Source organism: Schistocerca serialis, chromosome 1 (assembly GCF_023864345.2).
Source record: "Schistocerca serialis cubense isolate TAMUIC-IGC-003099 chromosome 1, iqSchSeri2.2, whole genome shotgun sequence".
NCBI lineage: Eukaryota > Metazoa > Arthropoda > Insecta > Orthoptera > Acrididae > Schistocerca > Schistocerca serialis.
The window spans coordinates 870,234,738-870,247,332 of NC_064638.1; the positions used below are offsets into that span (position 1 = coordinate 870,234,738).

At 44.6% G+C, this 12,595-nt stretch overlaps 1 protein-coding gene and 1 non-coding gene across 2 annotated transcripts in view; one reads left to right on the forward strand and one right to left on the reverse strand.

The window, feature by feature from the left end:
• The window catches only part of LOC126441766 (sodium channel protein Nach-like), a 193,252-nt gene that overhangs the window by 22,582 nt on the left and 158,075 nt on the right, over positions 1–12,595 (reverse strand). The window contains 1 exon segment of the mRNA XM_050090691.1: positions 3,560–3,826. Coding sequence (XP_049946648.1) covers positions 3,560–3,826 — 267 coding nt within the window.
• Trnai-aau (transfer RNA isoleucine (anticodon AAU)) lies at positions 4,893–4,964 on the forward strand. The gene has a single exon. It is a non-coding gene; the product is annotated as a tRNA-Ile (tRNA).

Sequence of the window (12,595 nt, forward strand, 5' to 3'; positions counted from 1 at the left end):
ACGAGTTTTCCGAGAATTAAACCGATTTATGCGTACATACTGTCACAGTAAACAAACATCATTGGCTGATTGTTTGTCAGAATTTGAACAAATATTTAATAATCTGACACATACCTCAACTAACTTTACTCCAACAGAGCTTATGTTTAGTCAGATTGAAAAGAACTTCTGGATAAACCATCTGCCAAAGTATGAAGACCAGAATTTAAAATGGGAGGAAAAAATTCGACTCGCACTTGTCAATTTAACTAAAAAGGCAATACAACGGAAATTGACATATGATTAACGGATTCACCGGATTCAGACGTTTCATCTTGGAGAAAAGGTTTTATTGAGGCGACACATCCATTCCTCGAAACTGATGAAGAGCATAAAGAAATGGAATCTTATTTATACCGGACCATATGTTATTGTAAATATACCAAATCCTGGATCATACTTGTTGGCATATCCCGAATCGAAAAGAATAAAGGGATTATTCCCGCATAATGATATTAAGAAATTTAGTGAAGGATCGTAGATCTGTGATACCAAATATGGAGAAGAATTTAGAGTGGAATTTGACTATGAGTCGAATGTGTATATAAATATCAAGAAGTTTATGTTGTCTAGAGGTTAAGAGACAGTGAGACTACCCCTGTGCTAGGTTAAGAGACAGTGAGATTACTCCTGTGGTAGGTTAAGAGATAGTCAGATTACTCCTGTGATAGGTTAAGAGACAGTGAGATTACTCCTGTGATAGGTTAAGAGACAGTGAGATTACTCCTGTGATAGGTTAAGAGACAGTGAGATTACTCCTGTGATAGTTTAGCACACAATTTTTAAGATAGGTAGAAGAATTTGTTAATTACTAGTGTTTGTAAGTGTGGACTATGAGCAGAAGCCACAGTGATGTACAATGAAAGTGCATCTACATTTTCTCAAGACACGGCACTTATGTGAGAATTGCGTGTGAAACTTGAACAGTGTGGGATATGTAGGTAAATACGCTGTGTGTATGATGTGCGCTGTTCGCGCAAGAAAACAAACGAACTGTGAAATGAAGCAACAGTCGATAATGTCACTGTTGCAAACAACTGAAGAAACTCCCTGGTTGCGCGAGAGAAAATTATTATAAATTTTAGATTTTTTCATTATGCCTTCTTTACCAGGAGAATTAATTTAAGAATTTTAACTAACATTTAAAGAATAGCAGTTTGTGTGTTTCATATTATGGACATAATTGTTGAAATATATTTCCATAAATGTTCATGAGAGGATGAAGAAGATTCTGCGATTGGATGATTTGTTAAATGAACATACGTCATCATTAATGATATTTATTTGCAAGTGGGTCTATAAATCAACTAATTATAAGAATAATGAAAATTTTTCAAAATTTCCTTTTGTGGAGTCAGTGTCATATGCCTATGTTTAAAATTTTTCATCAGCTGTAAACTTAAATTTTATCCATAATTTCGTAATCGAAAGCAAACCTCGGACAGATTCAATGCTCTACTTCCACCTGCACTATAACAAAATGAAGATTTGATTAACAATTTTTTTGAGAGGAATACATTCGATATGAGCTACAACAAAATTTAAATGCCCACAGTCTATTTGGCAATATTTTGCACAATCAGCAGTTGTAACGCAAAACAATTTTGGTATTGAGGACTAAAAAACAAAAATTCGCGATTGTCAGGACTGATGGATGTTCCAGTCTAGTACAGATGGAAGAATATAAGAATCCACTCCGATTTTGAGTTCAACGATGAAATATCTACTTCGCTGCCTTAATCCACTCTCTTCCAGGGATTTATTCAGTCAGAACCTTTTCTTATTCCACTTTAAACCTGTTTCATGTTCACGTCCCTGACCATCTGTTCCTGAGATCATCTTCCTGTTTCTACGGCACGTTACCAGCTTCTATCCTGTACCATAAGTCATCGCCTGTCCTCCGTGCCGCCTCCACCAAACGCTGTACGTCGCCTACCCGGTGTCCGTATCCAGTGTTCCTGTTCCATCGACTTCGCAACGAGATCGCCGGCTACATCGTCGAAAGAAGAATTTTGAAAATTTTTTTTTGAGCAATATTGTAAAATTTTTTTTGGCTATGAGGCACTTTTCCTTCGATCTAATCTATAGAGCTTCTATATATTTCAAAATTACTGGATTTAGGCTTTCCTATCTTCTTTAATACCTGAGCTGGGGTCTATTCTTCCGGGTTTCCCAGGGTTTTCCTGTGAAGGCCAATTCCCAAATGGGTAGACCTTTTTCGTAATTACACCAATCTACGTCTTCCCTCGTTAAGTACTCGGGATGCGGGTATACCCCGGTACATGTAAAACCTACAGCTTAGGTATTCTCGTAACTTATCGTCTTAACATGTTATCCATACTCTCTATAGTAAAATTCTACTAATTCAAAATATTCTTCTTTTGAATAAACAACCCAACAAATTTTTTCAGTTAGCTCACAAAATGTATTATCATTAACTTTGCTCGCTGTGAGGGGCAATTGTAATATCTCTTTATATTCGATGAATTATTCAGATACAATTCTACCCTTGAATGATGTTTACTAATTTTCTATCTTCATACTCGCAGAATCCATGCGAAAAGTAGTTCATACAATAGCTATGTCATGAGCGCATAAGTATTCTTTGTAGTACTCTCTCTGGTGGTTGTTAAAAAAAAAAAAAAAAAAAAAAAAAGAAAGAAAGAAAGGGGCTTCCGAGATTGTCTTCGTGCCGATTAGCCTGAGCTTGGTTTGGAAGAACTGTAATCTGATTATTGAGATTTATGACAGAAGATAACTGAGACGAAACTGTACGATTAAAAAGGAAATATATATAGATTGCTCCTTCAAATAAAAGGTGTGTATTTGAAATTTGAGAATTAATGATATTTATCGATATATTGCGTAGTTGTTAATCAGAAGGGAACTTCCGAAAGACTGGATACGAAACTGCATTTAATTATCCAAGAGCTCCATTACTTCTTCGGAAGGTTGAACTTCATCAAAGCCAAATATCCGCTTGATATGAGGTTTCCCGACTGATTATACAACGCTCCCAAAATTACGAGGCATTTTATTTGTACAGATGAGTAGACTGCCGCAAAGCACGAGCCTGCAGAGAAGAGGAATCATCGCCTGATTTCAGAGTCATTGTGAGTGACTGAGCTATGACTGTGTTTCCTATCATGAATGATTGATTGCGCGAACGAATTGAGAGCTACAGAATTACGTAGAATAGATAGGAGGAAAAATTACAAGCACTTGCCTCCAAACGGCAAAGGTCCCGAGTTCGAACCTCGGTCCGGCAGGCAGATTTATTCTGCCAGGAAGTTTCATATCAGCGCACACTCCACTGCAGAGTGAAAATTTCATTCTTGAATTTTAAAATTGTCGAAACCTAGGTCAAGGTTTCCAATAAATATTTATTTGCAACAGCTTGCTGATTTTTTCAGCCTTTTCTGAGCAGTTCCTTGCTGTGTATGGCGTTCAGTTAGAGTGATTATTGCTAAGTAACAATAGTGCGGACGAAGTAGATTTTAGCCATTACGGAGGGTCTGACCTGCAGCTTGGTGGCGGGCGAGGGGTCCTTGCGGGAGAGGAGCGTGCAGAGGAAGGCTCGCGTGTCGACGGCGCGCATGAGCGCGACCACGGCGGGCAGGTTGCGCTGGCAGAGGTTGACGAGCGCGGCGAGCGCGGGCGCCACCAGCTGGCGGGCCTCGTCGGCCGCGCCCTCCGCCGCCCCCTCCGCCGCCCACGCCGCCAGCGTCTGCAGGAGGCCCGGCACCTGCGCCTCCCGCCACGACACCTCCACGCCGTACGTCACGTCCTGGAGCCACACGCACACTTCTCACACTCTGTGCCACATCTAAATTTAGTGTGCACGTCTCTCCTTTTCGAAAAAATAATTTTGAGGTCCGTGTACATGCCCACTAACTTGCATAAAACATCTGGTTATGCAGTGTGACAGCAAAAACGGACACAAATAGAAGTATTTACTTATTTACTGAAATCACGAAACTTACCCACCAATCTGTCTAAAGCAAAACAACACAATTTCACAAGCAAAATCTCCTGGGAAATTAATACTGTGCGCCAGAGAGGGACTCGAAACTGAAACGTTTGCCTTTCGTGGGTAAGCGCTCTAACAACTGAGCTATTCAAATACGACTCAACACCTGCTCTCACAGCTGTACTTCCGGCAGTACCTCGTCTCCTACCTTCCAAACTTCACAGAAATTCTCATACGAAACTTGCAGGGCTAGCGTTCCTGGAAGAAAGGATACTGTGGAGAGGGCTTATCCACAACCTGGGAAAGTTTCCAAATTGAGATTTTCACTCTGCAGCGAAGTGCACGCTTATCGGGAACTTTCTGGCACATTAAAACTTTATGCCAGACCGTGCTCAAACCTGTGGCCTAGTCCAGTCGATAGACCACTTTCCCATCAAAGGCAAAGGCCCCAGTTTTGAATACCAGTCTAGCACACATTTCTTATCTGCCAGGAAGTTGCGGTTCATCGTACACACAGTTGCAGATTGGAAACTCACTCTTCAAACAGCCATTCGGGCTGTGGCTAAGCCATGTCCCTGCAATATCCTTTCTTCCAGGAGTGCTAGTCCTCCAAGGTGCGCAGGAGAACGTCTGTGAAATCTGGAATGCAGGAGATAAGGTACTGGTGGAAGTACAGCTGTGAGGGAGGGTTGTGACTTGGGCTTTGACAGCTCAGCCGATAGATCACTTGCCGGCGAAATGCAATACAGAACGTTCATTGCAGATCCACTGCAATGCTGTTCGAGTTTAGGGGGAATACCGAGTGGGCAGAGGTGTGAATGGGAATTTGGATTGAGGAGAAAGGCTTGCTAGGGAAGTTCGCGCAGTTACTCAAAGCCATTGTGCCGGGCTAGCGTAGTGGTTAATGCTTCTGCCTAATGAGCAGGAGACCCAGGGTCGAATCCTGGGCTTGGTAGAAATTTTCATTTGTCACTTCAGTCTGCATATATATCATAGGTGTTAGACATGGAAAGGTCACTGGAACCATATCGTTTCATTTGAATATACAACAAAGGTAAATAATGATACTAAAGATAAAAAGTCAATGAAAATGAGCACTTCTTATGTAAAATTACTGTAGTTGACTTCGGTTTGTGGCTACTTCGGTACGTCTTCGAGTTTTGTTGGCGCTGAGTGGAAAGAGCCTAAACTTCAGCCATATTTAATTAGTATATACGATAATAGAAGCAAAAACTTTCCAGTAAACATGGCTCCACAATCGAGCCATCTGCAAGACAGTTGCGAATGTGTGATTGCGAGCTGACACCGCCTTCGGCCTACTTAGAACTAACGGATTTGAAATGTAAACCTCTCCATCGAGTCCCCATTCGTGCTCAGATTTCACCTCTAGCCCGGGGTTGGGGATTGCGCATGATGACGCACCAAAAAAAACTTGCTGCTGATGCAAGATCACATCTAACACATCTGTATGATTCAAGATGGGTAAGTCGAGCGGGCCCGGCACCCTGCCTCCGATCACCTAACGTCTAGATTTTTTCGTTGTGAGGTCATCTAGAAAGTGAAGACTGCACCAATTCCGCCTATAAGATGACGAACTGGAGTAACAAATCGTACCGTCTTCTCAAGATTTACGAGATGATCTGGGTGGGGGCCGGAAGTCCGGGGGTTCCGAAAGAATTCGTAACTCGAAACTCACTGCGGAGACAAGTACAGCATTGTCTACATACGTGAAGCCAACATTTGTAAAAGTCTACAGCAAACTGTAACATGTGTTAAACATCACTCTATTCCTTGTGGGTGCTACCTGAGCCTAGTTACATGGTGACTTCATCAAAAAGTTCACATTTTAGGTAAGTTTGTACTAATTATGACTATAGTTCATACTGAAGTCAGTGATGGCCCGTACCCACACAATTACTGTCACCTCGCAATTGCCTCATTTGTGAAAGCATCTCTACTGGAACGTTTTTACTTGTATTACCATAGTTTCACTCATGTCAGTTTTCGCTATTCATTACGGTACACGTATACAGGGTGTAAAGGGTATAAGCGCAGATATTTTTACATGTGGTACCTTAGTATGTACACACATCAGTATGTTGTTTGTTTCTTCTCTGCGTCGAACAGTTTTCGCACAAACACGTCACATAACTTACCAATTGACGTTTTCCGCACGGTCGTAACTTCACCACTAAGTTGACTACACACGTCAGTATAAACTAACAGTTTTGCTTCCAAGCGTTCACATTCCAGTATTTGACCTGCTGCACAGGGGAAAAAATGGAATGAAATTTTTTCAGCTGGAATTTTTTTGATTTTCATATAATTTGTGGATACTAATGTTAATAACAAATGTTAAAGTGATAAAAGTTTGCAGATACATCAACAGATTTAACGTTATTTTGCTTCTCCATGTACAGGACGTACCGGGTGTAAGTGCAGATATTTCTGTTGGTGACTGAGGATGGAGTACCGATGAACGTTAACGTCAATGTGTACGTCATTTGCGACTAATAATTACAGCTATTACCAGTTGCATGTCTTTAGGTTGGGTAGACAGTCCAAGAACAAGTATCAAGAACAAGCCATTAGTGCTTACTTTCCCCTGTGCAGCGCGGGATTAGCCGAGCGGTCTCAGGCGCTGCAGTCATGGACTGTGCGGCTGGTCCCGGCGGAGGTTAGAGTCCTCCCTCCGGAGTGGGTGTGTGTGTCTTTGTCCTTAGGATAATCTAGGTTAAGTAGTATGTAAGCTCAGGGACTGATGACCTTAGCAGTTAAGTCCCATAAAATTTCACACACTTTTGAACATTCGGAAGATAAGCTTAAAAGACTTTGCGAGTTCTTAACTATGCAGGGACACGGAATTATGAGTTGTCATTTCCTATTTCGTAGGCGAGTATTTTACTTTAATGCATGTGTACTGGATTGACTAGAATTGGTTTCCTATCAAAAACGGTTGAAAGTTGCGTCCTCCTCTTTATATATGTTGAAGTCCTAGTCTCGCACTACACACCCCGCCAATATGAATCAAATCTGAGAGGAGAAGTTCGTACAGTCCCCTTGTCAGTGTTCCTAATCACACACAAATATTAACAGTATTACCGTTCATTTTAGGATCTCCCTAAGGCTTTTATCACCGTTGCGTCGTTAACTGACATTTAATTATAAGAAATCGTACCAAGGGTCACGTGTTTGTGATAAACATGCAATGTGCTGTTGGTTCAAAATGGCATAATACCACAACACGAACAACGAATTTGGTAAAATCAATTATGTGTCACCAATGTTGTCATCTGCTATCCTGGCATCGAGTGAGACGTCATTTTGACATTAACTCCGAGTAAGCCAAGCATGCCACAAGTGCGCCTTCATGTATAGTGGTGAGTGCAGTTGCGCTCTACCAGAACTATAGTTCGGTAGTTTTCGTACAGTACATCAATGATGTGGTGAATGCTAGCATTACCGGCAGTACTGGTAGCATTGGTAGGAACAGAAACATTAATGAATGTGAGAGAGAGCTATTGGGAGCCAACGAGTTCCCTTTGTTCTTTGTTCCTTTGTTTCACACATAATTAGAACCGCACATCGTTAAGTGTTAGTCCATTTTGTACTTTATATCCTTAAAAAATGTAGATTGCATTTTATAACTAATAAAAATTAGCTGCTCTCGTAAGTTCTGGGCTTTTGTGTAACCAAAGCGAAAAGTACAGTTCACATGCCTATATAATTATTGTTGGTATTTTGAGCTCAATAGAACGTTCTTCATCATGATGAAAGACAAGAGTTTCCTGTTCTTATTGATAAGTGTGAAAACTGTTTAGCCGCGCGGGACTAGCCGAACAGTCTGAGGCGCTGCAGTCATGGACTGTGCGGCTGGTCCCGGCGAAGGTTCGAGTCCTCCATCGGGCATGGGTGTGTGTGTTTGTCCTTAGGATAATTTAGGTTAAGTAGTGTGTAAGCTTAGGGACTGATGACCTTAGCAGTTAAGTTCCATACGATTCCACACACATTTGAACATTTTGAAAACTGTTTAGATATAACATATATTAAACACTGAAGCGCCAAAGAAACAGGGATAAGCATTCGAATTCAGATGCAGACATATGTAAACAGCCAGAATACGACGCTGCTGTCGGCACGTCAATATAAGACAAGTGTCTGACGCAGTTGTTACATCTGTTACTGCTGCTACAATGGCAGGTTATCAAGATTTAAGTGAATATGAGCGTGCTGTTATATTCGGCGCAAGAGAAATAGAACACAACATCTCCGAAGGTAGCGATGAAGTGGGGATTTTCCCGTACGACCATTTCACGAGTATACCGCGAATATCAGGAATCCGGTAAAACATCAAATCTCCGTCATCGCTGCGGCCGGAAAAAGATCCTGCAATAACGGGACCAACGACTACTAAGGAGAATCGTTCAACGTGACAGAAGCGCAGCCCTTACGCAAATTTCCGGCCGCGGTGGTCTAGCGGTTCTAGGCGCGCAGTCCGGAACCGCGCGACTGCTACGGTCGCAGGTTCAAATCCTGCCTCGGGCATGGATGTGTGTGATGTCCTTAGGTTAGTTCGGTTTAAGTACTTCTAAGTTCTAGGGGACTGATGACCACAGTAGTTAAGTCCCATAGTGCTCAGAGCCATTTGAGCCATTTGAACCTTACGCAAATTGCTGCAGATTTCAATTCTGGTCCATCAACAAGTGTCAGCGTCCAAACCATTCAGCGAAATATCATCGACATCGGCTTTCAGAGCCGATGCCCACTCGGGTACCCCTAATGACAACACGACACAAAGCTTTACGCCTCGCCTGGGCCCGTCAACATTGACAATAGAATGTTGACGACTGGAAACATGTTGCGTGCTCGGACGAATCTGGTTTCAAATTGTATCGAGCGGATGGACGTATAAGAGTATGGAGACAACCTCATGAATCCACGGACCCTGCATGTCATCAAGCTGGTGAAGGCTTCGTAATGGTGTGGGACATGTGCAGTTGGAGTGATGTGGAATCCCTGATACGTCTAGATACGACTCCGACAGGTGTCACGTACGTAAGCATCCTGTCTGATCACCTGCATGCATTATTGCCCATTGTGCATTCCGACAGACTTGGACAATTTCAGCAGAACAATGCGACACCCCACACGTCCAGAATTGCTGCAGAGTGGCTCCAGGAACACTCTTCTGAGTTTAAACACTTCCGCTGGCCGCCGAACTGACCAGACATGAACATTATTGAGCATATCTGGGATGCCTTGCAACGTCGTGTTCAGAAGAGATCACTACCTCTTCGAACTCTTACGGATTCATGGACAGTCCTGCGGGATTTATGGTGTCAATTCCCCGCAACACTACTTCGGACATTAGTCGAGTTCGTGCCACGTCGTGTTGCAGCACTTCTGCGTGCTCATGGGGGCTCTACAGGATATTAGGCAGGTGTACCAGTTTCTTTGGCTCCCCAGTGTATAAATCTAACGGAATATTGAAACAATGTTTGTTATGTTCTTGTTTTGCGTCTTTTTTTAGTGTTACCTTTTTCGAGAAAATAGCGTTTTCTGGCACTGTATAATAAATCGGTGTTCGTTTTTATTTTTCTACTACGCCCTCTGTTTCATGTTACAAATCATCAGTTTTCGAATAAAACATGAATTACCCATTAATAGTTTCAATTTTGATATAGCGCCGGCCGCGGTGGCCGTGCGGTTCTAGGCGCTCCAGTCCGGAGCCGTGCTGCTGCTACGGTCGCAAGTTCGAATCCTGCCTCGGGTATGGGTGTGCATGATGTCCTTAGGTTAGTTAGGTTTAAGTAGTTCTAAGTTCTAGGGGACTGATGACCACAGCAGTTAAGTCCCATAGTGCTCAGAGCCAATTTTGCTATAAATACTGTTTATTTTTAAAATAACAGGCAGGACAATAAATAGGCAAAAAAAAATCCTTCCGTAGGTCACGTAGCTCACTCATTTTCTAGACGGTTGGCAGGTTGGCAACTTTCAATTTTTAGGGGAATTTTGTAAGGCATTGATTGCATACGCAAATAAACAGATAGAAATGAGGTAACGCCAGATAGGTATGCAATACACCTGACGTGCAGATAATGTGGTTACGATCTTAATTGGCTTAAGCACCCCGTCTTCAGGCCACAAGTGGCCCATCGAGACCATCCGACCGCTGTGTCATCCTCAGCTGAGGATGCGGCTAGGACGGGCGTGTGGTCAGCACACCGCTCTCCCAGTCGTCATGATGATTTTCTTTGGCCGGAGCCGCTACTATTCGGTCGAGTAGCTCCTCAATTGGCATCACGAGGCTGAGTGCACCCCGGAAAATGGCAACAGTGTATGGCGGCCCTGACGGTCACGGTCACCCATCCAAGAGACGGCCACGCCCGACAGCGCTTAACTTCGGTGATCTGACGGGAAGCGGTGTATCCACTGCGACAATGCCATTGATAATTGGACTAAGGTATTAGAAAAACTACCGTAATCTACACATACTTACTTACGATAGTCAATAGCCCGCATCTCGTGGTCGTGCGGTAGCGTTCTCGCTTCCCACGCCCGGGTTCCCGCGTTCGATTCCCGGCGGGGTCAGGGATTTTCTCTGCCTCGTGATGGCTGGGTGTTGTGTGCTGTCCTTAGGTTAGTTAGGTTTAAGTAGTTCTAAGTTCTAGGGGACTGATGACCATAGCTGTTAAGTCCCATAGTGCTCAGAGCCATTTGAACCATTTTTGATAGTCAATAGTGGCCTACGGTAGGTTTACAACATGGATTCCGGAAACAGCGATCGTGTGAGACCCAACTCGCTTCATTTGTTCATGAGACCCAGAAAATATTAGATACAGGCTCCCAGGTAGATGCCATTTTCCTTGACTTCCGGAAGGCGTTCGATACAGTTCCACACTGTCGCCTGATAAAGTAAGAGCCTACGGAATATCAGACCAGCTGTGTGGCTTGATTGAAGAGTTCTTAGCAAACAGAACACAGCATGTTGTTCTCAATGGAGAGACGTCTACAGACGTTAAAGGAACCTCTGGCGTACCACAGGGGAGTGTTATGGGACCATTGCTTTTCACAATATACACTCCTGGAAATGGAAAAAAGAACACATTGACACCGGTGTGTCAGACCCACCATACTTGCTCCGGACACTGCGAGAGGGCTGTACAAGCAATAATCACACGCACGGCACAGCGGACACACCAGGAACCGCGGTGTTGGCCGTCGAATGGCGCTAGCTGCGCAGCATTTGTGCACCGCCGCCGTCAGTGTCAGCCAGTTTGCCGTGGCATACGGAGCTCCATCGCAGTCTTTAACACTGGTAGCATGCCGCGACAGCGTGGACGTGAACCGTATGTGCAGTTGACGGACTTTGAGCGAGGGCGTATAGTGGGCATGCGGGAGGCCGGGTGGACGTACCGCCGAATTGCTCAACACGTGGGGCGTGAGGTCTCCACAGTACATCGATGTTGTCGCCAGTGGTCGGCGGAAGGTGTACGTGCCCGTCGACCTGGGACCGGACCGCAGCGACGCACGGATGCACGCCAAGACCGTAGGATCCTACGCAGTGCCGTAGGACCGCACCGCCACTTCCCAGCAAATTAGGGACACTGTTGCTCCTGGGGTATCGGCGAGGACCATTCGCAGCCGTCTCCATGAAGCTGGGCTACGGTCCCGCACACCGTTAGGCCGTCTTCCGCTCACGCCCCAACATCGTGCAGCCCGCCTCCAGTGGTGTCGCGACAGGCGTGAATGGAGGGACGAATGGAGACGTGTCGTCTTCAGCGATGAGAGTCGCTTCTGCCTTGGTGCCAATGATGGTCGTATGCGTGTTTGGCGCCGTGCAGGTGAGCGCCACAATCAGGACTGCATACGACCGAGGCACACAGGGCCAACACCCGGCATCATGGTGTGGGGAGCGATCTCCTACACTGGCCGTACACAACTGGTGATCGTCGAGGGGACACTGAATAGTGCACGGTACATCCAAACCGTCATCGAACCCATCGTTCTACCATTCCTAGACCGGCAAGGGAACTTGCTGTTCCAACAGGACGATGCACGTCCGCATGTATCCCGTGCCACCCAACGTGCTCTAGAAGGTGTAAGTCAACTACCCTGGCCAGCAAGATCTCCGGATCTGTCCCCCATTGAGCATGTTTGGGACTGGATGAAGCGTCGTCTCACGCGGTCTGCACGTCCAGCACGAACGCTGGTCCAACTGAGGCGCCAGGTGGAAATGGCATGGCAAGCCGTTCCACAGGACTACATCCAGCATCTCTACGATCGTCTCCTTGGGAGAACAGCAGCCTGCATTGCTGCGAAAGGTGGATATACACTGTACTAGTGCCGACATTGTGCATGCTCTGTTGCCTGTGTCTATGTGCCTGTGGTTCTGTCAGTGTGATCATGTGATGTATCTGACCCCAGGAATGTGTCAATAAAGTTTCCCCTTCCTGGGACAATGAATTCACGGTGTTCTTATTTCAATTTCCAGGAGTGTATATAAATGACCTAGAAAATAATGTCGAAAGTTCCATGCGGCCTTTCGCGGCTGATGCTGTAGTATACAGAGAAGTTGCAGCATTA